At 32.9% G+C, this 27861-nt stretch overlaps 1 protein-coding gene across 1 annotated transcript in view; it reads left to right on the top strand.

Moving 5' to 3' along the window:
- Positions 1–476: 476 nt before the first annotated feature.
- LOC130675768 (uncharacterized) overlaps positions 477–27861 on the top strand; it is a 47828-nt gene continuing 20443 nt past the window's right edge. Inside the window, exon 1 of the mRNA XM_057481610.1 lies at positions 477–742. Coding sequence (XP_057337593.1) covers positions 706–742 — 37 coding nt within the window. The 5' untranslated portion in view covers positions 477–705. The remainder of the gene's footprint in view (positions 743–27861) is intronic.

Here is a 27861-nt window from a genome sequence, read left to right as displayed (position 1 = left end):
GATTTTATAGCCGCCGAGATAAATAATTGCGCATTTATTTATTTTATTATATGATTATTGTTATTATTATTTTGGTCGGTTGGCGCATGCGCGTCAACGCAACAGTTGGCATCGGTAAATTTATTTATTTTAAGTAAATTTACTATCTTTATAAATAAATGAACGTGAGATATACCTGGAAAATACATTCACAATTGGCCCTGAAATATGCGAATGGTCAGTTAATGTCGGGAATGGACAAATTACACGAAAAACAAGTCATGCATCATGTTGGTGTCGATGAGTGAATTAACATGTGACAGGTATATTGCTCCATTGGTTTGAGTGAGAAAGATTGTAAAATGGCACCGGCCGAGGTGCCGGCGTGAGACTCACGTGCTGCCATGGCCAGACGTGGATAATCTCTTGTAAGAGTAAGGTGTGCTGTTGTTGCTGCGGAAAATATTTTATTGAGACGTCATTTGGGCATATTTATATCCCTGGTTAAAAAAGAGAATTAAAAAGGACTAAAAAGAATTAATTTTTCAAAATTTTTAATCCTTTTTAATACTGCCAATCCTCTCTTAAATGGCCACGTTACATGGCTTAATCCTTTTTAATTCACTTTTTTAACCAGGGATAATTGAAGAGTATTGGCCATTTTTGGAAAGTAAAGTTGATTGAGTTTCTTGTAACAATCATTGTTGACAGTATAAATTAATAACAATGGAACCTGTCAGCATTATTTATTACGACGATGACTGTAAGTACCTTTGTGCTTAATACATTGGCGTGTAATTTGTCCCGCGTTGGTGGCCATTCGTGTATCTCTCACGTGTGAGTGAGAGAGAGCGTCTTATGTATATAGATATATTTGCGTACTTATTTGTCCCAGCGGAAATTTATCCAAACTTGGAGAGTAATATTTACTATATTTTTTTATTAACTAATTATTGGTGACCGTTCATATGATTTGTCAGTAAATAATTACCCGATGAAAAAAGATTTTGTCTAATCATATATGATTATATATGTTCATATATATGATCATATATGATTATATATAATCATATATGAAGTTATATATAATCATGCATGATTATATATGGGGTCATATATAATTATATATAATTATATATGACCCCATACATAATTAGATCTGATCATACCTGGCTGTTATAAGCCCATATATAAGTCTATATATGATCAGATCTGATTATATATAAGTCTATATATAATTAGATCTGATCAGATCTGATTATATATGAGTCTATGTATAATTAGATATGATCATACCTGGCTGTTATGACCCCATATATAATCATACATAAGTCTATATATGATCAGATCTATTTATATATAAGTCTATATATAGTTAGATCTGATCATACCTGGCTGTTATGACCCCATATATAATCATGTACAAGTCTATATATGATCAGGTCTGATCATATATGAGTCTATATATAATTAGATATAATCATACCTGGCTGTTATAACTCCATATATAACCATATATGAGTCTATATATGATCAGATCTGATCAGACATGATTGATACAAACCCATATATAATTAGATATAGGCCTATATATAATTAGATCTGATCTGACGTGATATAAACCTATATGTAGTTATATATGTCTATGTATGATTAAATCTGATCAGATTTCATTGATATGAAACCTATAAATATTTAAATATATTGTAGTGGTTGGTATCTTAAATTAATATCACTTATACACTAGAATGATAACACACTTATATTAGAAATAATAACACCACAATTAACAGCAGTAAAAGAAAGCAAGGGCAATATATAGTTTATTGAGGTACAATGTTTGCTGTTAAGCTGTCAAAATAAGACTGACTGACTTTTGTCGCGAATCTATAAAACAAGAGAAGAAGGCATTTGTTTTCTAGCTATTCAAATATTTAAAAGATCAGTTTCACATTCGTTACACTACCCCCTTCTCAATAAATTATCGTCCCGATAAAAATTGTGTTGAAAGAATCGAACTTAATTGAAATTAAAACCATTTGCAATCTTCGTTCGATTCCGCTATGGTCCCAACACACCCTATCTATCACCCTACAGGGAAAAAAACACCATAGCCCAAAAACAACCCTGTAGGCTAACGCAAAGATAATAAAAACATAAAAAAAATAGTCTCTAGTTTAATTGAGCTAAGAATTTATAATAAAAAAATAAAATATTCTCTAAATAGTTAATCGATACGCGTGACTCTATTTTCCTATTCAGCGAATCAAATAAATAAAATTTAAAATGTAACCCTCCTCTTGATTGAATAGACCTTCAATGGAAATGGGATCAGGTACGGGATGGGAACAGGAACTCCTTCCTCTCCTCCTTGAAGGACTAGGAATGGACTCCTTCTCTCCTTCCCAATGAAATTGAGAATATTATCTGCACATAATAGAAAAAACAAAACGAGTATCTCCAACATTTATTAAATTTCATTTTTTTTTTTAAACATATTTCATCATTACTAGGGCCGGGAATTTGGTTTCGCTAAAAAAGAGAGATAGAAGATGGGCGGAGCCAAGTTTTCTGATTGGCTAAAACTTTTCCCTAGATTTGGTATTTCTTTGTTCTCTGAAAGTGTTTTTTTTTTTTTTTTTTTTGTAATGAATAAGAGCTATCACATCTATTATATTAATTTAGCTGTCAACGTTAGATATATTAAATGGGTTATTCATCAAAACATGGCTAGTTTCACGATCATCAATATTGTATGTAAGTCGTATATACATGTAGAAGGAATGACTTAAAATCAGTTTTAGTAGGTTTTTTTCCTTTATCAATACTGATTTTGAACGAATAATTGAACTGCCAGTAAATCTTTTAGGGGAAATTATTTTTTGTTTAAATAACTTTGATGGTCAGTTTTTCAAACCGGGTTTATTTTTATCTGGGTTTAAATAATTATTGCTGGTCTATCTATATATTATTAATGTATATTTAATAATGAATATAATCAATACTAGCAATATTGAAAACCAGATGAAAATAAACCCAGTTTGAAAAACTGGCCCCAATTGACACTTAAATGATATATAAATAAATTTTTTTTTTTTTCAAGCACAATTTTCGTATATTATCTGTTTCCAGGAACTCGAATAATAGTAAAGTATTATGAATCTTTAAGACCCAAATTTTTGATTTAAATATTTTTTTTCAAATGTTTATTTTCAATTCGGATTGATAATCTTGATAATTATAATTAAATTATACTTTTAGTACCAAGGTCCAATTTTTCAATCCAAGACTTTTTTCATTCGGGATGAAATTGTTATTGTTAGTGTATATATACACGATATTTAGTGAATATGTATACCTCTATAGATACATTGTCGATAATTATTCAATCCCGAATTCGAGAAATTTCAGATTTCAAAATTGGCCTTGAGAGTTGGAATGGTTTTTGGTTGAACTATAATTTCTTATTCAACGTTTTACTTGACTTACGGTTTATTTAATTTCAGAAATGTATTATTTTCTACTATCTAGATGCAGAGAATTTTATTATTAAAATTATTCAAAAATTTTAGTTAACGGTCAAATATTTCCATATTCTAGAAAATTATCCCATCTGTTTAAGTAATTTTTAATAAAATTGAATTAATCCTAATAGCAGTTTGCTTTAGCAAAAGTTTACTTTCCAAAAGTTTCCTTGAATATTTCGTCAAATGTCTGTCAACTTCAGACTTTTCCGTTTTTGACGACAATTGCTATATAATTTTACGTAAATTTACTACCCGAGTTAGAATGCAAATTTACTTCAAAAGTTGACTAGAAAAAATTTGTCGTAAATTTTCAGGCAAATTGTTATGTCAATTTATTGTTAATTTGACTTGAAAAATTGTAAAGTATTTTTTTACCGTCAAATTGTAGACGTTTTTATGTATGAATTTGCTTACTTTCTGAAATGGTAAGAATGAACATTACCAATTTTTTTTCCTAGTAAAAAATTACCTTTAAATTGAGCAAAAATTAACCGCAAATTTTTATTTTCAATTTTTGCTGTTAAATTATCAGCAACCCATACAAAGTTTGGAAATCGGCCCTAGATCAGGCCATTACTAGGCCAAGAATGTCGATTAATGGCTCAGCAATGGCAATTTTTATTGGCCGATAAACGGCTTATAGCCGGAATGATAACGTCGGCCCATTAATGGCGCTCGACTATTAGCCGATTAATGGCAGCCAGCAATCGGCCAAGCAAGCAAATAAATTTAATTTTAAAAAATTGTTATTATTATTAACCTCGTAAAATTCATAATCGTTTAACGTTTAAATTATCTACGGGAGGTAAATGATGTGAAAAAAACTTGGTGGAAATTCTGCTGGACCCGGGCGCGAACTGTCGTCCTTCTGATTGCTGGGTCTGAATGATAACTACTGGACGAACCTACCAATGTTGAATTGATACTTTTATATGATCTACTTATTCATTCTGCTACAACCACTCGGTTTTATAAAATATATAGAGCAATTGAATTAATATTTTCAATCATTAAGAAAAAAAAATAATAATTTCGTACTATTTTGATTATAATTTCATAATTTTTAAATGTTGATTTCCCTGAATAATTGAGTACAAAAATTAATCTAATATTTTCTTCTTATTTTAGTAAATGTTTTATTCTCTTTTAAAATAATATTGGGTGTAAGTTAGGAATGTGTATTTTCTCTTGGAGGAGAAGTAGACCAGTTTGAACTGGATTTTTATGACCTTAGGTACTTGGGTCGGTCAAAGGACATCTTTGACGACATGAGGCCCAAGTGCTGTATAATTGTAAGGCAATGTGTTTTTCTTCAAGATGAAATAATATATATTTTTTATTTACTTTTAAGAAAAAGGAGAGGTTGTTAGGCCTCACTGTGGAATAGTTTTAGAAAATAAGTTAGTCTAAAAGATATTACTCTCGAGTAAAGACACTTCTCGAAACGCAAACTTTTAATAAAGAAAATTAGATTTATAAAATATATTTTATTTTAAATAAATTTCCATAGCCTATCCCAACAGGTTATGGGCCCAGGTTACGTAAAACTATTGCGCGTATTGAATAATTAATTTTTATATACAATAGTATTTTTAATAACGTAGTTTTGAAATATATTTTAAGTTTAAATTTATAAAAACAATGGATAGCTATAAGAATAAAAGAAACATTAAAGCCTTCGATGGTGAAAAATACAGTGTGTGGAAATTCAGAGTGCGTGCTTTATTAAGTGAACTTGATCTTATTAATGTGATTGATGATCTGGTTCCGAAGGAACCTGATAATAAGTGGAAACAGGCGGAGAGAAATGCGAAGATCATTATAATTGAATATTTATCTGACTCGTTTCTTGGTTTCGCAAAAGCAGACAAAAGTGCAAGAGATATTTTGAAAGAATTAGATTCAATTTATGAACGTAAAAGTGTAGCAACACAATTAGCTCTCCGGAAGAGATTATTAAGTTTAAAATTAAGTAGTGACACACCTTTAGTTAAACATTTTTCAATTTTTGAAGACCTAATTACTGAGTTATCAGCAGCAGGCGCGGAACTAAATGAAACCGATAAAGTATCACATCTATTACTAACTTTACCTCCCTCTTATGATGGTGTAATAACAGCAATTGAAACCTTAACGGACGACACTTTAACTGTAGCGTTTGTTAAAACTAGACTACTAGATCATGAGGTGAAATTGAGAAGTGAAAGTGGTGATACAAGTTCAAAAGTTTTACATGTGGAAAATCACAAGTGGATCTCCAATAGGAATAATTTTGAGGATTTCAAATCATCAAAGTTTCATCGTCAGAAGAATAAATCACATTCCTCAAAATTTCATAAAAACTCTTTTAACCTAAAATGCAATTACTGTGGAAAAAAGGGTCATTTAAAGAAATATTGTTTCCTTTTCAAGAAAAGCCTCAAACAGCAGGGCGCTGAAAGAAATAGAACGATTCAAACTGTTCAAACAATTGAACCGTCTAATCAAAACTATTCTGGTTTTGCTTTTATGGCTGGAAATACTAAAATTGAAAACAAGGACAAAAATAAAATTAATTTCATTTTAGATTCAGGTGCTTCTGATCACCTTATCAACAGAAGTGATCTTATAAGCCATTTTCGAAATCTAGAAACACCATTAAAAATTTCAGTTGCCAAGCATGGGGCCTACATCACTGCGACGAAGAAAGGTTCATTGAACGTGACCAGCAATGAGGGTATTCAAGGGGTATTAGAAAATGTATTGTATTCTCCTGAACTGCCGTACAACTTACTTTCTGTAAAAAGAATGCAGCAAGCTGGTATGAAAATTACATTTGATGAAAAAGGTGTAGTAATAACCAAAAGTGGTAAGACCATTATGAAAGGTAAGCCATTAAATAATTTAATTGGTATTGAATTTATAGTTGATATTAAAATGGTAAACTCTACTACACAGATAGAAAACGTAATAAATAAATATGAATTATGGCATCAACGGTTAGGTCATATGGGTAAATTTAAATTCTTAGAATTGAAAAACAAACAAATGGTAAATGATTTAGAACAAATAGATCAGGTTGTACCAAACGACAATTTGTGTGAAGCTAGTATAAATGGAAAGCAAGCGCGATTACCTTTTTCTAAAGCTAAAAATAAAAATCATATAAAGAGACCATTGTTTATTATACATTCGGATGTTTGTGGTCCGATCACTCTTTCTACAATAGATAATAAAAATTATTATGTACTTTTCATTGATCAGTTTACTCATTACTGTTCAGTTTACTTAATCACTTATAAGTCAGATGTATTTTCTTCATTTCAAGATTTTGTAGCTAAAAGTGAGGCTCATTTTAATTTATCAGTTACAAATTTATACATAGATAATGGTAGAGAATATCTATCAAATGAGATGAAAGACTACTGTGTGACAAAAGGTATTAGCTATCATTTGACAGTACCACATACCCCACAATTAAATGGTGTAGCTGAGCGAATGGTTAGAACAATAACTGAACGAGCTAGGGCAATGGTATCAGGTGCTTGTTTGGAAAAGAGCTTTTGGGGTGAAGCAGTTCTTACTGCTACATATCTTATCAATTTAACTCCGACAAGAGCTCTTAGCCAAGACAAAACACCATACGAAATGTGGCATAATAAAAAGCCTCAATTAAAGTATTTAAGAGTATTTGGTTCTACTGTATACATTCACAATAAAACTACTAAAACAAAATTTGAAGAAAAATCCTTTAAAGGGATACTAGTAGGCTATGCACCAAATGGGTATAAAGTTTGGAACGTGGGTACTGAAAGGTTCATCGTTGTTAGAGATGTCATTGTGGACGAAGTAAATTTCTTAAAGTCCAGGCCTGAAATGAGGTCTGAAAGAGTTAATAATGAAAACTCTAAAACTGGTGCATCTGACACTGTGTCAAAACCAGTAGCTAACAACGATAAATCTGATAATGGTAAATCAGATATATTAGAACCTAGTCAAAAAGAAAATGAAGCAGTAGACCGAGAGTCTAATAAATCTGTAATTGAAACAGATGGTCACACAAATTCTTCAGAGTCTTTCACTCAAGAAAACCGTAGTGATAAACAAGTTTTGTTAGAGCCTAGGAGGAGTGATAGGATTAGAGGACATCCGAAGGTTTCGTATAATGAGGATAGTATACCTGATGACTATATAATGGCCGCTCAAACAATTACCGGCAAAGTACCTAGTTCATATCATGAGATTAAAAATAGGGATGATAGAGTCGAGTGGGAGCGTGCTATTAAAAATGAACTCGATTCACTTTTAATTAATAATACTTGGACGTTAATATCTAAACCTAAAGATAAGAATATTGTAGATTGTAAGTGGATATTCACCATTAAAAATGATGAATTTGGAAATCCGCAAAGGTATAAAGCTCGTTTAGTTGCAAGGGATTTCAGCCAGGAATACATGGTAGATTATGACGAAACCTTTGCGCCGGTAGCTAGGATTTCTAGTTTTAGATTTATTATTGCATTTGCTAATCAAAACAATTTGTTACTCCATCATATGGATGTCAAAACAGCATTTTTGAATGGCAAATTAAAGGAAGAAATATATATGAAAGTACCTGAAGGAATTAAATGCGGTAGGAATCAGGTTTGTAAATTGAATAAAGCTTTGTACGGATTAAAACAGGCTGCACGGTGTTGGTTTGAAGAATTTGAATCAACTCTGAAAGCACTTAAATTTCAAAATTCTCCAGTAGATAGATGTATTTATATTTTAGACTTAGAAGATGTTTCCAAGAGCATTTATGTAGTGTTATATGTTGATGATCTTGTTATTGCGACTGCAGATGTCAATACCATGAATAGATTTAAAGAATATTTAATGAATAAATTTAAAATGGTAGATTTAAAAGAGATAAAATTATTTTTGGGCATCAGAGTAATCAGAAAAGACAATATTATAACACTAGATCAAAATTCATACATTAATTCGGTCTTACATAAATTTAATATGTATGATTGCAAACCTGTAACTACTCCTCTAGAAACTAAAATTGATTACGAAGCTTTAAATTCAGATGAAAGTCACGATGTACCATGTAGAAGTGTCATAGGTTGTTTAATGTATTTGATGGTCTGTACAAGACCAGACTTAAGTATATCTGTTAATATAGTAAGCAGATTTATGAATAAAAATAATAAAACATTGTGGCAATATCTTAAAAGAATATTAAGGTATTTAAAAGGTACTAGCAATATTAAATTAACATATATTCGTAATGATTATGTAAATATAATTAGTGGCTTTGTTGACTCGGATTGGGCAGATGATAAGAATGATAGGAAAAGTACAACGGGTTACTTATTCAAATTATTTGATCACTGTACCATATGCTGGGCAACAAAACGGCAAGCATCCGTTGCAGGTTCGACATCAGAAGCCGAATATATGGCTCTATACGAGGCTGCACGAGAAGCATTATGGCTACGCTCATTAGCTGATAGTTTAAAATTAATTATATCAGGTCCAATAATAATTTACGAAGACAATAATGGTTGTATAAGTATTGCTAGTAATCCTTCAAGTCACAAAAGATCAAAGAATATTGATATAAAATATCATTTCTCTCGTGATAAGATTGAACAAGGTTTAATAAAATTAATTTATATGCCAACAGATCGACAGATAGCTGATGTACTGACAAAGTCATTACCTGGAGCAAAATTTGTGGAGTTCCGAACACAAATGGGTTTAAATTAATTTTAAGAAAATATATTGTAACTGTAATCAATATTTAAAGTAAATGGTCGGATTAGGTTTTTCTGGGTTTTCCTAATCCCTTTGCAAATTAGTTGGGCCATATTGTTCGCACCCCCAGACTGCGTAGAAAGATGTGTCTTTACTAATTTATTTTATTACAAATAAATTGTATGTTTAATGTTACTATTATATTTAAAGATTAATTATGTTCAAATTTAAGTTAGAGATTAATTTTTGTGGGGGCGTGTTGATTTCCCTGAATAATTGAGTACAGAAATTAATCTAATATTTTCTTCTTATTTTAGTAAATGTTTTATTCTCTTTTAAAATAATATTGGGTGTAAGTTAGGAATGTGTATTTTCTCTTGGAGGAGAAGTAGACCAGTTTGAACTGGATTTTTATGACCTTAGGTACTTGGGTCGGTCAAAGGACATCTTTGACGACATGAGGCCCAAGTGCTGTATAATTGTAAGGCAATGTGTTTTTCTTCAAGATGAAATAATATATATTTTTTATTTACTTTTAAGAAAAAGGAGAGGTTGTTAGGCCTCACTGTGGAATAGTTTTAGAAAATAAGTTAGTCTAAAAGATATTACTCTCGAGTAAAGACACTTCTCGAAACGCAAACTTTTAATAAAGAAAATTAGATTTATAAAATATATTTTATTTTAAATAAATTTCCATAGCCTATCCCAACATTAAAGATAAAGCTTATTAAATTTAATTGATTATTTATCGAGAATCCAGTTGAATTATCTTACTCTACCACTATTATTAAAAATGGCATTTACTTTAACAATTTACTATACTTATTTTTGAATTAAATTAATTTTTATAAGTAAAATGATAAAACTGCGAGTGTTGATTGCAAATGATAACGAACTAAAAAATATATTCATTGTTAGTTGTAAATAACTGTATTCGAAAAATTAAAATATTTATTAATTGAAACTTAGTTTAATTCAAAAATAAATAATTATTAATTAAAGGAAACTACAATAACAAGTTATTTGAATAATTAATAATTGATTGGTAGATTTTTTCAGTTAACAAGAATCAATCATGGACCACTGATTCACCAACAGTAGCCCAAAGTTGCGAACCGATAATCGGCCAGTCATAAGTAGCCATTCATTGGCCAGCCATCGGCAGCGTCGTGTGTCTGGTGTTTCCTTGAAAGGGATTACGGGAAGTCATATTCTGATATGAAACCAGCAATGCCATTACATCTACATTCAAAAATTTTAATAAAAATTCATTTCGATTCGACTACGCTATCATGATGAAAAATTAAATGACTGGTGGTAATTAACTAGGTTTGGGCCATTACGAATTGCCAATGCTTGGCCGAGCGATGGCAGCTACACATCGGCCAACCTACGGCATTTTCTCCATTAACGGCAACTTTGTATGGGAAATTCGGGCAGAAAATTTCAGGCAATTTCAATGTCAAATTACTGTCAATTTCAAGCTAAAGTAGCTATCAGGGTGGTTTTAAGTTTTTACCAACTGTTAAAGACCCTGTCAACTGTCAAAACAGGTTACATGAGATAAGTTGGTTACACGCGAGTTTTCGTGTAAATAAATAATACATGGAATTGATAGAATACCAAATAAATAAAAGACACTTGAAACAGTTTATTTGTTTTGTATTTCGTAAATAATTACATGAATTTTTTTTTTTTAGCTTTTGATTCAGAGATTTTAAGGAAAATTGAATGCAATATCCGACTCTGATTAAGGGCCAGTTTCTCAAACCGGATTTATTTTCAATCCGGGTTAAAATTATTATTGCTGGCATATCTATATATTATTAATTAATGTATACTAGCAACATTGACCCGGATAAAAATAAACCCGGTTTGAAAAACTGACCTTAAATTCCGAAAATAAAACCGATGAATCCTGATTAAAACCAATGAATTCCAGTTGCAAATCTTTCGGATTAAATCGGAACTCAGTGGCTTTAATCGGAATTTTTGATTAAAAATCTTTAATGTCATATGCCCAAGTTTATAAAATAAAAAACACAGAGTATGGAACTGAAGAGGAAAATCAAATTTTAAAGAAAAAAAAAAAGTATTTTTCTTTCGTTCGTAAATTTACAGATGAATATTTTTTTTACATTGTGTGATCGTAGCTCTTAGCTCTTAGCTCTTATAAGAAATACAATTGTCTACAAAATCAGCTGTTAGGATTATTTTCATACAATCTATTAAAAAATGAATCATAGAACTCAAAATTTAAATAAAATAGAATCCTTGGAGACTTTTTTTTTATTTTTATTTTTGTTTGTAACATTAAATTATTATATAATCTGTCTTCTCATGACAATTTAATGCAGCAGGTCATAACTTTTAAATACTAATTTTTTTCTAGTTACTATATAAAAAAACACAAAAAATCTGAAAACCGGTTGACCCTACGGGCCAGCCCCGAAACCTCCCGCTATTTTCGAGTTCCTTCAGCTCGAAAACATTATTGCCAATATAGGTTTGAGCTCTCCAAGCTTGTTAAGGCTGGGCCGCACCTAACGAAATCTCGAATTTAAGAATTCTAATTACTTTCGGAATATTTATGGTACTCGGATGATGAAAATCTTCCGAGGAAGTTCGTCTTTTGCTTTTAGTCGGAAACTAAGAAAATTGCTATTATGATAATTATTTAATTAATAATTAGAATTCTTAAATTCGAGATTTCGTTAGGTGCGGCCCAGCCTTAATACCTTCGGATACTTTTTTGTTTTAGTAAGTGAATTGTTATTTTTAAAATTTTCCATTGCCGATATCATTCAAACTAATTTTTCAAGCCCAAAAGAGTTAAATTTTATGTTAAAATTTGGAATTTGTTGATTGAGTTATACTGGCAAGAATTCCTTGTGTAAGGCTTGCACTAAGCTTGCAATTAAAATCTGGTTACAAATATCTGCAGCAAGACACATACGTAGAAAAAGACACTAGCACCTGTCGATCTCGAGTGCAGACTTGTTTAAGAATTGAAAAAGATTGTTATACGGGTAATAGGGTATTTCATATTCAGGCGATTTTTTTTTTTTCTGTCCGACATGAAAAACTAACAATTCATAGAACAAAAAAATATTACCGCTTGAAAAAAAATTATAAGTCAATGAAGAGCTTAGTGCATTGAAAAATTCGATTTCCCGTTTAAATAACATGAGAAACAAATATTTTTTAGTTTGGAATTTTTTACCTCGGCAATGGCTCATTGTACAAATAAGCCAAGCACACATTTTCGTAGGAAATTGAACGCTCTACAAAAAAGTCTTTTGTCATTTTTTGATAAATCCATCTGTTCAAAAGTTATTGGAGCTCGAAGTCAAGTTAGAGTAAATTTCGAGATTTTTTTACTTTTTCTGTGAAACTATCGGACTTATCATAAAATGTCATGGAATTTTTTTTGTAGACAATTTTATTTCCTACAAATTATTTCTGATACATTTTTTCTGCATTGTTTTCTAGTTATTTCTATTTTAATGTCAAGTGTGGTCTCAAACATCAAAATCGGTTACTTAGCTCGAACGATTCAGTGATAAAAAATAACAATTTTCTTAGTTTTTTCTTGGATAAGGCATATTACAATTCCTTATAGGTTACGAAACCCATACCGGCCCTTTGGATTTAGTGTTTGATGATTGCTTCATAAATTATTGTAATGTCGATTGGTTTGGAAGTTATGAATGTTAGAAATTTTCACGATTTTTTGAAAAGATCAGTTTTTTTTCAATGTTAAAGTTTATATAACTTTACGACTAAAACTCATTGACGATTTCTGTAAAAGTAATCTTAAAGCTTGTTGAAGAAAGTTTAATTTTTGTCCTTAAACTTAAAGTTTTGATTGTTTCTTTCATTAATTTTATATCCTTTAAAATTTGAATGGAATCAAGAAAAGTAGAAAATTTTTTTTCATTCCTGATAACTTATGCGTTTCACATTATAATCCAATCCCATTAGTTTTATTCCATAGTAAACAAAATAATTGTCAAATTTCGCAACTATTTCATGTTATGAAATTATTCCTTTCATTATTTACAATATTTTAAGAGTACCTGCACTATATATATATATATATATATATATATATATATATATATATATGAATATACACAAACTTTAAGCAGACTTCAAATGTAATACATATCAATAACTCGGTCTATACATATAACCACACTTACTCAGCACTAGCTTGTCAATCCGAGATTTTAGTATTACGTAATTAAATTCATATTGCTCGTACATGTACATATAAGTATACTAACAAATTGTTAGTAACAATATTTAACAGGTGGAGGCACCTGAGGCCACTGAGGACATAACACAGTTTGCTTGAGCAAAAGTTTACTGTACAAAAGTTTCGTTGAATTTTTCGTCAAATTTCCGTCGGACTTTTCCGTTTTTGACGACAATTTGTATGCAACTTGTTATTCAATTTGACGTAAATTTACTGCCTGAATTAGAATGCAAATTCACTTCAAAAGTTGACTAGAAAAAAGTTGTCGTCAATTTTCAGGCAAAATTTTATTTCAATTTATGGATAATTTTACTCAAATATCCTGATAGCCACCTTAACTGTGAGTTAACTTCAAGCTACAGCCGTATTCTGAAGCCAACTTAAAGAAAAGTGTTGGAGAACAGTTACGGTTAGCAGTAACCCTAATAGCCACTTTGCATTGAAATTGACGGTAATTTAATGTTGAAATTACCTGAAATCTGCTGCCCGAATTAGCAGACAATTTCACAGCAAAAGTTGAAAACAAAAATTTGCGGTTGATTTTTCTTCAATTTAAAGGTAAACTCCCTGATAGCCAGAGTTTCTGATCAGAAAGCCGATGTACCTGAGTTGCGACCAACTTGACGACAAGTTGTCTACAACTTTTAGCTTGTGTAACTGTTAACTACAAGTTGGCTACAAGTTGCTCAGAAACTTGGCGACAATCTACTGCCGCAACCTGTCACCAAATTTCTGAGCATCTTGTCGTCAAGTTGGTCGCAACTTATGGAAATGCCAACTTTTGCGGCCAACTTGGCGACAGGTTGCGGCAGTGGGTTGTCGACAAGTTGCGGCCAACTTGGCTATCAGGGCTTTGACGAAAAAAAAACAGTCGGTAATGTTCATTCTTACCATTTCAGAAGGTAAGCATATTTATACATAAAATTGTCTACAATTTGAGCGAGAAAATATACTTAACAATTTTTCAAGTCAAATTAACAATAAATTGACATAAAATTTGATGAAAATTGACGACAACTTTTTTCTAGTCAACTTTTGAACTGAGTTTGCATTCCAAGTCGGGAAGTAAATTTACGTGAAATTGTAGAGGAAGTTGCATACAAATTGTCGTAAAAAACGGAAAAGTCCGGTTGACGGAGATTTGACGACAAATTCAAGGAAACTTTTGTAAGTAAACTTTTGCTAAAGCAAACTGTGATTTTAGGGTACTGCTGTATTCTGAAGTCAACTTAAATAAAAGGGAGAGCAAACAGTTACGGTTAAGTTGACAGTAAATTGTCTGTAAACTTGAATTCAATTTGAAAATAAGTGTTACTGTTAGACAATGACGTTAAGTTGATTGAAACTTTCACTTCAAATTGACGGCAAGTTCTTCTGTCAAATTACATTCAGATGACAGCAGTTGATTTGCACTAGCTTACACGCAGGTATTGTCCAGCCAAGGCTTGCCAGAAACTTGTCGTTTAGTTAACCGAAAATGTTTCACTGCAGAACTTACTGCGCAACCCTAATAGCACAGTTTGCTTAAAAAAAAGTTAACTTTACAAAATTTTCCTTGAATCATTCATCAAATGTCCGTCAACTTCGGACTTTTCCGTTTTTGACGACAATTGATATACAACTTGCTATACAATTCAGTTCAAAAGTTGCCATTTTCCCATTTTTTCACTATGAGGCCCCTCTTCTGGAGTCGCAAGTAAATTTACACTGCACCCTAAATTTTTGTTCGCTTGTGAGGATCATAATCTAGGTCTGAGCAAATTTTTAGCCAGATCTATTCATTAGAACAAAAGTTGTTAGCAATCAAGTTCGAATAAGTGGCCATTTTACCCATTTTTCTACTATTAGGCCCCTCTACTGGAGTAGTGCGTCGTGCATATCATCGATAAATGAATACATTTTTAGACAAGCCCCGTGGTTAAATAGAAATTTGTGTCCCAAACAAGTTGAAACTAAATAAAAAGTTGTGTCGAAAAAAAGCTCCGAAAGTAATGATATTCAATAGTGAGCTACGTTATACAAATGTCATGATCGCGTTACTAGTTGTGTCGCACAAGTGTCACGACTGAAAGGTACTACATGTCGCAAAAATGTATAAACTACATTTGCTTTTTTATTTTATTATCGATAAAGTGCTGCATAGGTTTCGCACAAGTATCGTGCAGATGTCGCATGAGTGTCGCAGACATTTTATCACAAGTCGTGAGTAAAAAGACGGGCGCTACGCACGTGATTGATGAATGTTTCAATTTCCGCCGTCGTTTTGTCGCCGATTAAAAGTGTGTGTCACAAACGTAAGGCAACTGGCTAGTAGGTTGTGTAAAATAGGAGTCCAACACGGGCCGAGAATCTATAGTAAATTGTTGTCGTAACTTAGTTATCGTAACAAAATGGCGGGCTGTATTTTACAAGCGTCGTGACCGTTGGATAGTTTATGTCTTGCAAGTATCCCAACTATACGAAAGGAGGTCTTGCATAAGTCCCTTACGAATGTCGCACAGATGTCTCCAAAGTGTCGCACAGATGTCGCTAAAATGTCGCACAAGTGTCGTACAGATGTCTCCGACCTGTCGCATAAATGTCGCACAGATGTCAATGAAGTGTCACACAAGTGTCGCTCAAATGTCGCATAGATATCGCTGAGGTGTCTCACAAGTGTCGCTCGAATGTCGCTGGAGTGTCGCACAATTGTCGCACGAGTGTCGCACAGATGTCGCACAAAAGTAGCCTGAGTGTCGCACAAGTGTCGCTTAAATGTCTCACAGATGTCGCTGGAGTATCGCACAAACGTCGCACAGATGTTACTGGAGTGTCACACAAATGTCGCCGGTTCTGCACGCGTCGCACAAGTGTCGCCGAAGTGTTATACAAGTGTCGCACAGAAGTCGCTAAAGTGTCGCACAGATGTCGCTGAAGTGTCGCACAAATGTCACTGAAGTGTCGCACAAGTGTCGCACAAATGTCGCACAAGTGTCGCACAGATGTCGCTCAAGTGTCGCACAAGTGTCGCTCAAATGTCGCACAGATGTCACTGGAGTATCGCACAAACGTCGCACAGATGTCACTGGAGTGTCGCACAAATGTCGCCGATTTTGCACGCGTCGCACAAGTGTCGCACAAATGTCACTAAAGTGTCGCACATATACTGCACAAGTGTCGCAGATATGTCGCTAAGGTGTCGCACAGATGTCGCCGAAGTGTCGCATAAATGTCGCACGAGTGTCGCATGAGATGTCACTGAAGTGTCGCACAAATGGCGCATTGATGTCACATAGATATCGCTCAAATGTCGCACAAGTGTCGCTCAAATGTCGCACAAGTGCCGCTCAAATGTCAACAGTGTCGCACAAGTGTCGCTCAAATGTCGCGCGAGTGTTGCACAAGTGTCGCTTAGATGTCGCACAGATGTCGCCAAAGTGTTGCACACATACTTCACAAGTGTCACAGAGATTTGTCCGAAGTGTCGCACAAATATGGTACTAGTGTCGCTGGAGTGTCGCACAAATGTCGTACAAGTGTCGCACAAGTGTCGCCAAAGTGTCGCACAGATGTCGCTCAAGTGTTGCACAATCGTCACTGAAGTGTCGAACAAGTATCGCACAAATGTCGCACAGATGTCGCCAAAGTGTTGCACAATTGTCGCACAAATGTCGCTGGAGTGTTGCACAAATGTCGCTAGAGTGTCGCACAATTGTCTCACAGACGTCGCTGGAGTGTCGCACAAATGTCGCTAGAGTGTCGCACAATTGTCTCTCAGATGTCGCCAAAGTGTCGCACAAATGCCGCACAAGTGTCGCACAAATGTCGCTGAAGTGTCGCACAAATGTCGCTAGAGTGTCGCACAATTGTCGCAAAAGTGTCGCACAGATGTTTCACCAAGGTCGCATAAATGTCGCCTAAGTGTCGCACAAGTGTCGCTCAAATGTCACACAGATATCGCTGGAGTGTCACACAAATGTCGCACAAGTGTCGCACAGATGTCACCAAGTGTCGCACACATACTTTACAAGTGTCGCAGAGATGTCGACAAAGTGTCGCACACATGCCGCACAAGTGACGCATGAGATGTCACTGAAGTGTCGCACAAATGACGCTTAGATGTCGCCGAAATGTTGCACAAGTGTCGCATAGATGTCACTGAAGTGTCGCACAAATGGCGCATAGATGTCACCGAAGTGTCACACAAGCGTCGCTCAAACGTCGCTAAAGTGTCGCACAGACGTCGCTGAAGTGTCGCACAAGTGTCGCACAGATGTCGCTAAAGTGTCCTACATATACTGCACAAGTGTTGCAGAGATTTGTCCGAAGTGTCGCACAAATATGGTACTAGTGTCACACAAGTGTCGCATGAGATGTCACTGAAGTGTCCCACAAATGACGCACAAGTGTCGCATGAGATGTCACTGAAGTGTCGCACAAATGACGCTCAGATGTCACCGAAATGTTGCACAAGTGTCGCATAGATGTCACCAAGTGCCGCAGAGATGTCGACAGAGTGTCGCACAAATGACGCTTAGATGTCGCCGAAATGTTGCACAAGTGTTGCATAGATGTCACCGAAGTGTCACCGAAGTGCCACACAAGTGCCGCTCAAATGTCGCATAGATATCGCTGAGGTGTCTCACAAGTGTCGCTCGAATGTCGCTGGAGTGTCGCACAAGTGTCGCACGGATGTCGCTAAAGTGTCCTACATATACTGCACAAGTGTTGCAGAGATTTGTCCGAAGTGTCGCACATATATGGTACTAGTGTCGCACAAGTGTCACATGAGATGTCACTGAAGTGTCGCACGAATGACGCTCAGATGTCACCGAAATGTTGCACAAGTGTCGCATAGATGTCACCAAGTGTCGCAGAGATGTCGACAGTGTGTCGCAGAGATGTCGACAGTGTGTCGCACAAATGCCGCCGGTTTTGCACGTGCCGCTCAAATGTCGCACACGTGTTGTACAAATGTCACCAAAGTGTCGCACAAATGGCGCATAGATGTCGCCGAAATGTTGCACAAGTGTCGCATAGATGTCACTGAAGTGTCGCACAAGTGTCGCTCAAATGTCGCTAAAGTGTCACACAAGTGTCGCTCAAATTTCGCTAAAGTGTCGCACAGACGTCGCTGAAGTATCGCACAGATATCGCCGAAGTGTCGCACAAGTGTTCCATACGTGTCGCACAAGTGTCGCACAAATGTTACCGGAGTGTCGCACAAGTGCCGCACACATACTTTACAAGTGTCGCAGAGATGTCGACAAAGTGTCGCACAAATGCCGCACAAGTGTAGCATGAGATGTCACTGAAGTGTCGCACAAATGGCGCACAAGTGTCGCTTGAGATGTCACTGAAGCGTCGCACAAATGACGCTTAGTCTGTAATTCTATTGTAAGCAAGTTGGTATAATTTATGTTATATATCCTGTTTAGAAAATCTCATAGAATTTATTAGATTCTCATGAATTCCTATAGAAATTTTATAAGGACTAATGAGTTCCATGAGAAGTGCTACAGTTAAGTATAGGGTCTTATACATCCAGTATAAAAATCTATCGGATTTTTCAAGCAGGGTACCGAATTATGAATTATATAAATCTACTCAATTTTTCTACATAACTAAACCGAGCATTAAAATATTTACCAGATTTCGGTGTTTGCGACAGATAGTGTTCGAAGCCGCGATAGTCATTATTAAATTCTACAAGTTCAGTAAACGATAGGTTGCAGAACTAATTCTCCATACCGATGGCGGGTTTGACTTAATTTCCAAGCTTTCATTTACACTAGCAAATGGAGTATCAACATTCATTAGTCTGATTGTAGAGTTTTCGAAAAGTATAATTTATGTGTTGAAGGCCGTGAACCTTCAATTATTATATATTTTTTATCTATTTTGATTGAATTACATGTATTTTCTTAATTGTTGTAGCATCGCCAATGAAATTCCTAGTTGGATTAATGTAATAAATTTCTCGTTGCAGGTAGGTTTTTTGGTTATTTTTTATTGTAATTATTAAAATAAAGTCATAGCTTTTTTGAAACATAAAAAAATTTTCAATGCTGTGTGTGAATTATATTTATTTTGTAGAGCGTAATTTCCCTATTAGCCATTATAGCTTGAAATTGACAGTAATTTGACATTGAAATGGTCTGAAATTCGCTGCCTGAATTCGCTGACAATTTAACAGCAAAAGTTGAAAAGAAAAATTTGCGGTTAATTTTTGCTCAATTTAGAGGTAACTTTTTACTAGAAAAAAAAAGACGGTAATGTTAATTCTTACCACTTCAAAAAGTAAGTAAACTTATACATAAAAATCTCTACATTTTAGCGGTAAGCAAATAATTAACAATTTTCAAGTCAAATTAACAATAAATTGATATAAAAATTTGCCTGCAAATTGAGGATAAATTTTTTCTAGTCAACTTTGGAAGTGAATTTGCATTCTAATTCGGGTGGTAAATTTACGTCAAATTTTACAACAAGTTGTATATAAATTTTCGTTAAAAACGGAAAAGTCCGAAGTTGATTGACATTTGACGAAAAATTCAAGGAAACTTTTGGAAAGTGAACTTTTGCTGAAGCAACCTGTGCTATGAAGATTAATTCAATTTCATTAAAAATTACTTAAACAGATAGGATAATTTTAAAGAATATGGAAATGACTGACCGGTAACTAAAATGTTTGAATAAATTGAATAATAAAATTCTCTGTGTGTAGTTAATAGAAAATAATACATTTCTGAAATTAAATAAACCCTAAGTTCAATAAAACGTTGAATATAAAATTATAGTTCAACTAACAAACATTTCAACTCTCGAGGCCAGTTTTGTAATTTGAAATTTCTCAAATTCGGCATTAAATAATTATCGACTATGTGTCTATAAAGGTATACATATTCACTAAATATAGTGTATATATACACTAACAATAACAATTTTATCCCGAATGAAAAAAGTCTTGGATTGAAAAACTGGACCTTAGTACTGAAAGTATAATTCAATTATAATTGTCAAGATTATCAATCCGGATTGAAAATGAACACATTTGAAAAATAAAATTAACTAAAAAATTCAGGTTTCAAACATTCATAGTAATTTACTTTTATGCTAGTTCTTGGAAACAGATAATATACGAAAATTATGCTTAAAACCTATACTTTTTCATTAAATTCTAAAATTGTAGCGAGCTAAATTAAAAAAAAATGAATAATACATAGATATACCAGCAATAATAATTTAAGCCTAGATAAAAATAAACCCGGTTTGAAAAACTGACCATCAAAGTTATTTAAACAAAAAATAATTTCCCCTAAAAGATTTACTGGCAGTTCAATTATTCGTTCAAAATCAGTATTGATAAAGGAAAAAAACCTACTAAAACTGATTTTAAGTCATTCCTTCTACATGTATATACGACTTACATACAATATTGATGATCGTGAAACTAGCCATGTTTTGATGAATAACCCATTCAATATATCTAACGTTGACAGCTAAATTAATATAATAGATGTGATAGCTCTTATTCATTACAAAAAAAAAAAAAAAAAAAACACTTTCAGAGAACAAAGAAATACCAAATCTAGGGAAAAGTTTTAGCCAATCAGAAAACTTGGCTCCGCCCATCTTCTATCTCTCTTTTTTAGCGAAACCAAATTCCCGGCCCTAATTATAATATTTCATTTTTTTAATATTTTTGTATAATAATTTTTATCTTCAATTAACATAAATTGTGTGTATTATTTTTTTTTTAAAAATAAAATTGAACAGTCCTATAAATTATTTGTCATAACCTTACTTAATTAACTTCATGTGTGATTTCTTTCTATTCAAATAAGCTATTTATTAACTATTAAGATATGGCTTATTTGGCCTAAATAAATCTCATTTAATAAACCATTTATTAACTATTAATAAATATTTATTTGGCTCAAATAAATACTTTTAACAGTGAATTTATACAAAGATCTTCAAAGCTGATTCCCAAGCTTTCCAAAACCCTGTAATGAGTCAAAATTATCATATTTGAAACGCCAATTGAAGCTATCTGAATAGTATCGATTTTGTATTTCAAAATGATATTGTTAATTTTCATTTTTTTTTGCTATCATCAATTGGCGATAATTTTGACTCATAGAGTTTTGGAAAGCTCGAGGAATTAGTTTTGAAGATCTTTGAATAAATTTGAAAAATATTGAGCAGCTTACGAGTAATTACACTTTTAGTGAAAAAGTAAGTATTTACATGTTAATTAGATAAGACATTAAAATTAAAATAGCGACCTCAGAGTTGAGCTAGAGAGCCCATTTTTTAAGAGGATCTTTTTCTCGACAACGTTTCAGGGGGTAAGAGCAAAAAAAAATCAATTTTTTTTTGAACCACCCTAGTGTAGGGGAGGGGGGCAAAAGGGGGTACCTAAGGAAATACTAAGTTTTCGAGGACCAAAATACGCTAAATCTTTTTGTTTTTAATGATATTCGAGTTAAATAGACAAAATTTTTAGCTGCCGTTAAATAATAAGATTTTTATTTTTGGCGGGCAAAACGGGGTACCCTTAAAAAAAGTTGAAAAAAAAAAATTTCTGAAAATTGATCAAATTTTATTACTTGAATCTTTTATATGTAATGTACATAAAGAAAAATTACATTTCACATCATTGGTGGACACGAAGGCAAAAAAAAAAATTTTTGTGGGGCAGAGAGGCCTCATTCTAAAAAATAATGTATTTTTTTTTTTTTTTTTTTAAATTGTTTTTATTATTGAGAATGTATTTCTTTCTCTTGACAACTATTTTTGGTTTTATAATACTCACGAAAAATTTTTTTAAGTGTAATAAATGGTTTCCTCTCGACTAGCTTAATTACTGATTACTGTTTAATGAAAAAAAACAATTCTGTATTTCTTATTTGTCATTATTTTTAACCCAAAATACGTGTTTTTTGATTTTTTAGATTACAGATTATTTTGCATTATTTAAAATATTTTATCAATAAAAAAATAAAACATTATTTTCGAATATTTTTAGTGGCCAAATTTGCCCCAGCTATAACAAATCAGCCGAAAATTGGATTAATGTAATATATTTTTTTTTAATTTGACGATAAAAATATAAAAGAATCATTTTGTTAAAATTTTCGGCTGGTCCATTTTGCCCTAGGTGTTATGGGTAGGGCTAAAAATGCGGATATATATCAAAATTCTTTTAATTTAACCATAAAAATTTGAAAGAATCATTTTTTCAGGATTTTCGGCTTTTTTCTTCGAAAAAAAAAAATTTTTTTTTTTTATAAAATTTTTAGGGTACCCCGTTTTGCCCCCCCCCCCCCTTCCCCTATATTATATATCTATATATATATTAGCGTTCAGTTGACCGGTCGCAACTTTAGTTACATGATTCTAGGTAAAGTCGGGTAAATTTTTTTTTCTGTATATAAAAAAAAATTATACGGACATATTTATATACCGTAAACTGTTTGTCTAACGTCTGAGGATAATGGCTGCCACTCGTTTCCACCAGTACGGCTCATAGTACATAATCGGTCTTCTCCAATTATCGATTTGAAGAGTCGTCGCGCCATTTCAGCAGGATCATGACGAAACTTCACTTTGATATAATTTAAATCCACTTCACGGATGTAAACATCTGAGTTTTCAATTAACTCCTTCTAACAAAGAAATAAATAATTATATAATGTTGTAACAAAGAAATACATTAGATAATAAAAAATTGTCAGACTAGTGTCAAGAATAAAAGAAATCGTTTAAACTTACTTTTTTCGCTGAAGGAATATTCCATACATATTTTGGATCCTCTTCCCGAGTAGAATTTCGGCCAAAAGATCCACTGTGATCTTGGTTCGAAGACATTACAGTCTTGAGTGGTTTTCACTTCATCACCTGATGAAATCGGTGAACGAAATACTTTTGGTATTTGAATAGGTTGTAAGCGAGGTGATTTTTCAGGACTCGGAGAAAATAAAACAATTGAACGCGCCACTTCCCTAGATTTTTGAGGAAATTTGTGGTGATTCAAGACAGAAAACTTATCGGAATACTCAGAACGAGACGGCTTAAAACGTTTCTGATTGTCAGTGTTCTGGGATTCGGTTGCTGAAAATGCATTAGAAGAGCGAACAGTCGTAGCGCGTTTTACGTCAGAATGTTGACTTGAATTATCAGCTGAGAAGTTTCTGGTGTCAGAATTATGTAGATGGCGTGATTTTTTAGCTGATTCAGAATCGAGTGGAAATAGAACCATAGGCTGGGAAAACTGAGATGATTTGGGGTTGACTGCTTGAGTAGTGTGGAGTTGACTGGATTTTTGACGAAAAAAAGTTAGTAATTCTTCACACAATTGAATTCCTCTGGCAAAATCTTAGAGCCAAAAAATATTTTTGTTTTAGGATGCAGCTTATAAAGTTATTACTTTTTGTATTGTACAAATTTTGAATAGCTTATAAAATTAATAAAATTTATTTCAATGTCTAGTACTTATAGGTCAATTGAAAGGAGTGTCATCTGTTTTGACATAATTATAATTAATTAAAAATGAGCTATCAGTAGAAAGTTATTCATTAATTCATTCATAAGTCACTCAACTTATAATTTTTGCAAATTTCAAAATTTTAAATAGGCCATGAAATAACGAGAAATATTTTAAAGTATAAGTTACTGAGATCAAATTGAAGGGAATTTAATCAGCTTTAAGATGGTATTTTCAGTAGAAAATAATCTATTCTCAGTCAAAAGTCATTCATAGTTAAAGTCATTCATAGTCACCCAATTTTATTGATATTAAAAACTAAGATGGCTAGTATTACAAAATAAATTGAAGGATTTTATTCATCTTCAATCTCGTCAAAGTTGATTGTCTGAGCAATAAGTGTAATAAGTCTTATAAAGATCAGTCAAAAGTTGTAGGTGCTATACTGATGACTCAGTCGGTTCATCATAGAGTGGTTGGTCAGCATAATATTTGTTAGAGGTTACGTGACTAATGCAAAATTATGGGTTATGATAATTAAAAAATTGTACCTTCTTGCGAAGTTTTACAAACTTGACAAACAAATGGGAAATTCTCATTTTGTTTGTCATACTCAATTTCAGCCCGGACCATCCGTGATTTTGATCCATTATTGGGGTTAACTACTTCCACTTCTTGAACTGGCGAGTAACCGCGATCTGATAAATTATCCTCCTCATTTGAATCTTGAAGATTACTTGCATTGGTCCTCGAAGTGATGTCTTGAAGGATGTTTTCAGCACGAGTGATCGAATCGTTTTCTCGGGACTTGCTTGTATTGAGGGCTTTTGTTTCAGTTTTTAAGTCAGCAACAGCTGAATCATTTTTATGCTTTTTCTTTTCACGACACTTATCCGGGACATCGGGTAAAGCCACATTTCCGTCAGTATCAACAACCAGAGACTCCAGCCACTGCTTCTCCTCTAATGACAATATGATGCAAAATTAACAAGAGAACCATAAGAAAAGATAAAAAATAACGAGTAATTTATTCTGTGAATTATCCAACTATCAAGTCTTAAGTAAGTGAAGGAGAGAAATAAAAACAATTACAAAAAAACTAACCAAAAATAAATAAATTAATTTAAAAATGGAACAAAGTGTTAAAATGATCCCATAATAAATTAGTTGACTTACCACTTGTACGTAGAACTTTAACAGAATAAAATTTGTTTTTCCATTTAGCTGAAGCATCACCATTTTTCTTAAATTAAATAGAATCGTAATTCAAAATGTCACGTTCGTGTGAACCACACCAAAGGACAAGAGCCCAAAGAATCATTATTATTTGAAAATAATGCGAATTAAAGAACAAGACGAGATAACCACGACAAAATTAGTCAAGAGATAATTGTTTATGTAAATAAATAACGTAACCATAGAATATTATAATCAACACAACGGGAATCGTAAAAAAAAAAATTAATTAATCAAAAAAAAGTTGTATGTACTTCATTGCAAATAAATTGGTTATAAAAATAAAAAAAAACTAAATAATAAAAAATAAATCAAAACTATAAAAACATTGGAGTGAATCACAGTAAAAAATGCCGAAGCGAGTAAAACCGTTCGAGAAATATTCAAGATCTTATCGATATAAAATTATCAAATTTTTGAAAGATCAAGGAGATGAGCCGATGCGAAGTGAGAACGACAGATGCACGAGTGAATCAGATAATTTGACTAGCTCAGGTAAGACTAATACAACCCAAAATATGACAGACAAAGTTAACAGAGAATATATTCTAAGATGCAGATGACGAGGTCTCAATGCAAAGTTTGTCGAATAGTTTAAATTCAACAGAATCAAACGATGAACTTGAAGGCACAGTACTTGGTGGAGCTGATCGTAGAGATACTGGACAAGAAGATGCTCATATGAGAGAAGCAGAGAGGGAAGGTAAAAAAAATTAGTTGGAAGAACTAAATTCATGTAGAATCGATTACCAGGGGAGACTTAAGCGATCTTTTTTAATTTATTTAAACATTAACGTGTGAAACACATAAACTAAAATTAACAAGTAAAGAGGAAGGAAAGTAAATTTAATAAAAGGCAGTGGTTATTAGGTTAGATCTTAGCTAGTTTTAATTTTGAAAATTTACTCTTCTATTTTGAAAATCAATGAAGGACCCCCCTGGTGGACTCGAGCGACGGCAAAAACGTCGGTCGCTTTGTTCACGAAAACGTCGACGTTTTGATTAAAAACGACGGTGATCTGAAACATCGATACATAAGCAAAAAATGATAAAAAATGTAAATGTACTGAATATAGAAATTATTTTCAGTATTAGTGGAGATATAAAATTTATGTATAAATGAATTAACGGTGAATAAAAGTATAAAAACCAATAAAATAACTCGCACGTATGTTATACTGAGCGGGTAATAGGTGGGAACCCATGACCGTTGACAAAGCAAATAGCAATATTATCGACACATAAGGGTTCAACCATAAAATCAGAGATGGCGCGTGGACTTCGAAATTTAAGTCAAGAAAAGAAATATCAATTTAATATTGGATGTGCGGAGCTGTTGATCTAGAGCGAAAAAAAAAACGTCGTCGTTTTGTTATAAGCGTCGAAAAAAACGTCGGCTAAAAATTTTACTAGTCTTTTATCTGTTAAATTTTAATTTTATAACTTTCCCTTATCCTAGCCAATTAATGTCCAATCTAGCTTTAAAGTGCGCGGAATTTTTAATATCGGGGACTTAATTAAATCGAAAAATTAGAACATCAAATTATCGAGGGCCAAAAAAAAAAACGTCGTCGTTTTGTTGTAAGCGTCGAAAAAAACGTCGGCAGAAAATTTTACTAGCCTCTCATATGTAAAATTTTTGTTTTTTTTTCTTTGTCTTATTCTTGCCAATAAATTTGTAATCTTCTTTTGAGATACGCGGAATTTTCAATATCGGGAACTTATTAATTAATTCAAAAAAATTAAAAGATCAAATTATCGAGGGCAAACAAAAAAACGTCGTCGTTTTATTGTAAGCGTCAAAAAAAACGTCGGCAGAAAATTGTACTAGTCTTTCACTTTTAAATTTTTGTTTTTTCACTTTTTCTTGTCCACGCCAATAAATGAGCAATCTAGCTTTGAAATACCCGGGATTTCGAAACGACGAACGTCATTTATGCAAAAAAATTGGAACATCAAATTATCAATGGCAAAAAAAAAAACGTCGTCGTTTTGTTGTAAGCGTCGAAAAAAACGTCGGCAGAAAATTATACTAGTCTTTCACTTTTAAATTTTTGTTTTTTCACTTTTTCTTGTCCACGCCAATAAATGAGCAATCTAGCTTTGAAATACCCGGGATTTCGAAACGACGAACGTCATTTATGCGAAAAAATTGGAACATCAAATTATCAATGGCAAAAAAAAAAACGTCGTCGTTTTGTTGTGAGCGTCGAAAAAAACGTCGGCTAAAAATTGTACTAGCCTATCATATGTAGAATTTTTGTTTTTTTTCTTTAACTTATTCTTGCCAATAAATTTGTAATCTTCTTTTGAGATACGCGAAATTTTCAATATCGGGAACTTATTAATTAATTCAAAAAAATTAAAAGATCAAATTATCGAGGGCAAACAAAAAAACGTCGTCGTTTTATTGTAAGCGTCAAAAAAAACGTCGGCAGAAAATTTTACTACCCTCGCGGACTCGAGATTACTCCGAAATCATGGTGAAATTTCAGTGAAATCATAGTGGAAAGATAGTGAACCCATAGTGAAATGACAGTGAAATCACTGTAACTTTGTGCCATTTGCTTACTGTGTGATAATTATCATCCGATGGTAATTTTATGATGATTTCACCATCGATTCATAGTAGAATCACAATAGCATAACAGTCAATTTACAGT

The sequence above is a fragment of the Microplitis mediator genome, chromosome 10, assembly GCF_029852145.1.
Source record: "Microplitis mediator isolate UGA2020A chromosome 10, iyMicMedi2.1, whole genome shotgun sequence".
NCBI classification, from domain to species: domain Eukaryota; kingdom Metazoa; phylum Arthropoda; class Insecta; order Hymenoptera; family Braconidae; genus Microplitis; species Microplitis mediator.
The sequence above is the reverse complement of the archived record's forward strand: the minus strand, read 5'-3'. Positions and strand labels throughout refer to the sequence as shown.